The 3,513-nt window shown below is 39.8% G+C and overlaps 1 protein-coding gene across 20 annotated transcripts in view; it reads left to right on the top strand.

Annotated features, from left to right (window-relative positions):
* The window catches only part of elna (elastin a), a 62,538-nt gene extending 60,712 nt beyond the window's left edge, over positions 1-1,826 (top strand). For 18 of the 20 annotated variants that reach the window (XM_036214848.1, XM_036214849.1, XM_036214852.1 and 15 more), the window contains one exon: positions 227-1,826. In XM_036214848.1, coding sequence (XP_036070741.1) covers positions 227-402 — 176 coding nt within the window. In that variant the 3' untranslated portion in view covers positions 403-1,826. The remainder of the gene's footprint in view (positions 1-226) is intronic. The other 2 variants (XM_024277365.2, XM_036214844.1) reach the window with 2 other exon arrangements.
* Positions 1,827-3,513: the final 1,687 nt, after the last annotated feature.

The following is a 3,513-nucleotide window of genomic DNA, read 5'->3' on the forward strand; positions in this document are numbered from 1 at the left end:
CAGTTATTGTAAATATTTTTAAGATACATTTACATGACTTAAATAGCCTTAAAAATATTAATATTGTGTATTGAGACTGTGCAGCTCTCACTGGTTTTAGTAATTAAAAAGCTGGATCTTTTAATGTTAAAGGTTGCAGACCCCTTTTGTAGAGAGAACTGTACATGAAAGCATATGCATTCCCCACCCATTCTAAAAGATGCTTCATCTTTTTGCGGATTTGCAGCCAAAGCAGCAAAGTACGCCCCACTGCAGGGCTTTCTTGGTGGTGCAGGAGGAGGAGGAGGAGGAGGAGGAGGTGGAGGCGTCTACAGAGGTAAACGTCTTAACATTTCTTCTCCTTTTCATAAATTACTGCAAGCTTTAGTCAGAAAAGAATCCTGGATAAATCACAGTGTGTGAAGTGTCACCACCCTGCTGCCAGTGTGTTCTTTGAGATGAAAGTGTGTTTGCTGTTTGCTTGCAGGGTGCCAGGGCAAATACTGTGGGAGGAGGAAGTAAAGGAAACCTTGAGATCCGTAGACCTCAAGAAACCATGGTGCTACTGCATGATCTAGAATGTACATTTATATTCAAACCAAGCCCCTTAGACAGTAGATGTCTGTTTTACTTTACTTGACTTTAGTGTCCATTGTCATGCAAGCCCACCGACCAGGAATTTTGTACAAGATCTGATGTGACATACTGACAGTGCCTTAAGTCATGTTGTATTAATCAACTTTAGATTAGTATGTGTGTGCTAGTATGCGAGTGTTCGGGCACATAATTGTGTTGTTGTAATAAGGACTTCTCTTGCTCTTCGTCCCCGTTTGGCCCAGGTGCACAGAGGTTATCGCCTCCACTTGAGGAGGACGGCATGGTCCACACTTGGCCAGTCTCTGCACCTCTTCTGGCTCCCCGTTTTCTCTGCTGCTATTTTTAGGCCTGCGCGGTGTACGGCGGACACCGCGGCTCTGGCCAACACATATGTTCTCTGCAGCATTGCCAAGCTCAGCCAATGCACATTTCAGATTTGGCTGATTTTTCCAAATGTTTCTTTACTCCCCATACACAGACAGTAAAGTGTGTCTGATTGCTTAATGTCTGTTTCCCAATGTGTAGGATAGTCCAAACGCTATACCTTTTGTTTAGCTTCACCCATCATTTACGCAACATGATTACTTAACTTGTTTTGCAACATCTTTTGACTCATAGCTTTATTGTTATTAGGAAAGTGTGAAGCTAAAAGAGAATCCTCCTTCGCTTTAGCATTTATTCGCTGTTATTAACTGTAGTACAAGCTAACCCTTTGACGGAGGAGCTGCCGGCGTGACATATTTGTATTTACTTGAGCTGCTTTCATAAAGGCTTTACTGACCAGAGGTTCCTGAGCGCTGTTGCCGGGCGGCCCCGTCTCTCTGTAGCTGTACTGTATTTTGTACTAACTTGATGTTAGCCTGCTTCAGTTCCTTCACTTGGTGCTGTGTGAGAACTGTCTTTGAGCCATGCTGGGTCAGACCTTGTCCTGTGTGGCGTGGGATACTCTTCATCTTTATTTAAAACTGTTTTTAGAAGGAGGAACAGTGTGGTTTTGCACTTTTTATATCTCGACGGCACACATGTGACTCGTTCCCAGATCTCCCAGCATTGTATTTGCTTAAACAAGTAACAAAATAAAAAAAAATGTCTTTAAAGAACCTACGTCTTCCTGTTTGATACCTTTCCATTCTCCATAAAACTTTATTAGTATTCTTTTGAATGATGTATCACTACAAACTATTTCCGATTGAAAATATGATGAGTCTGATGCTGTATGGTGACTGTAATAAAAATCAAACATCAGATTACTCTGCCTGAGCCTGTGTGTGCTGACTAAAAACTCTGGTCATGGTGCCAGCTGGAAATAATGAACTCATGCTGCTGTTCTCTCAGGATCTCCTGGGAGAACCACTGACCCATGATCCACAAAAGTAGCTTACACTGTTCCATCTGCAGCTTTAGACTCAGAATGTCCCGCATCGGAAATAACTTGGTGCTTTAGAGCTGTGGAAAATTCCCGTGGTCACATAAAAAGAGGCAATCCATTGTGTTTTAAATATTTTTCAGACACTTTTTTTTTTTAAAGTGTGCTGATTGGCTCTTGTAAAACACGAGTTGTAGTCAATTTTCCTCCAGGTAAACAATGACGAGATAAGTTGTTATTTTTGGAAATAAGAAGGAAAGAGTAAAGATAAGTTAAGAGGAATAAAGGCCAAGATAGAAATCCAAGAATTACTTGGGTTGTAGTGCTCACATTAAAGCTACAACTACATCAATTATATATATAATAAATAATATTTTGTAATAAACTGGAGAAGTTTCCTGCAGCTTGGTTTACTCCAAAAGTCTTCTGCATGCTCTTCCAATGATGATTGTTAAAGTTGCAGCTCATTCAGAACTTTTGATCAGAACCAGGAGGACCATAATTCCGCTTTTCCAGTCCGGTTAAATATAGAATTAATTATGACGTTACTCCCACATTATTAATCACTTAATGGTGATTAAATACCAAAAACCCAGCAGAGCTCTCTCTGAGATGTGCAGGAAGCAATCAGCTGGTAGAAGCCAGAATCCGACCACAACAGGGTTAAGCTGCTGTGAGATGAAACCAGCTTCTTCATGAGGTCAGATGGTTCCCCAACAGCTTTTGTATTTCAGAAACAAACTTAAAACTAGTGTTGCATGTTATTATTATTATTATTATTACTATTGATCTTTTTGGACCATATTTTTAAAAAAAAGTTTCCTGTTTTTTTTACAAAAGCTTTTTCATCTCTTTGAAGACACGCTTCAATGAAAATCATGTTTTTAACAGGTTCTTGTAGCATTTCTCTCATAATGGAGGACATATATAACAGAATTTAAGATTAAAACTCTGTTTCTGAGTATTTCTTTATTCAAATTGTGTTGGATCAGGAGTAGATGAGAACCCGCCGCTTGAAAAAGCTCTCAGTTGTAACTGGTTGTAACCATTGACTGTTTAAGAGAACTGGACTGAGTGAGTCCAACCCTCTTGCGTTCCAAATAGTAAGAACCTGATGATTCCAATAAGACAAGATCCCACAAACTTCTAAAGAGAAATACATTCTGTTATTCTGTCATTATATTAGTCAGAATAACCAGATCTTTTTTTAACATCTTCTTGCTAATCCTATTTTTTTTCATTATTTTTTTTTTTTTATCGCAAGTTATTCTAGTTATAAACTGACCAATCAGATGCCTCAGTGAAAGCATGTGGTGTCCGATGGCCACACCTCAAGTATTTGATTGACAGATTCTGTCTTCAGTGGAAGGGATGTGGACTTCCAACAAGCTCACTCCTGATTGATGACAGTAGTTGCCACAGAAACGTTGACTGAGAACGACTCAGACCAATCACTGTCACCTGGCTCCAAAGGACGGCGCCCATAATGCAGAAAAATGGCGACAGATTTGACTTCATTTTGCAAGATTCTGCATTTTTTTATGGGTAACGTCACACCCTGCTTTGTCCAG

This window comes from Oryzias melastigma, linkage group LG13, assembly GCF_002922805.2.
Source record: "Oryzias melastigma strain HK-1 linkage group LG13, ASM292280v2, whole genome shotgun sequence".
In the NCBI taxonomy this organism is placed as follows: Eukaryota; Metazoa; Chordata; class Actinopteri; order Beloniformes; family Adrianichthyidae; genus Oryzias; species Oryzias melastigma.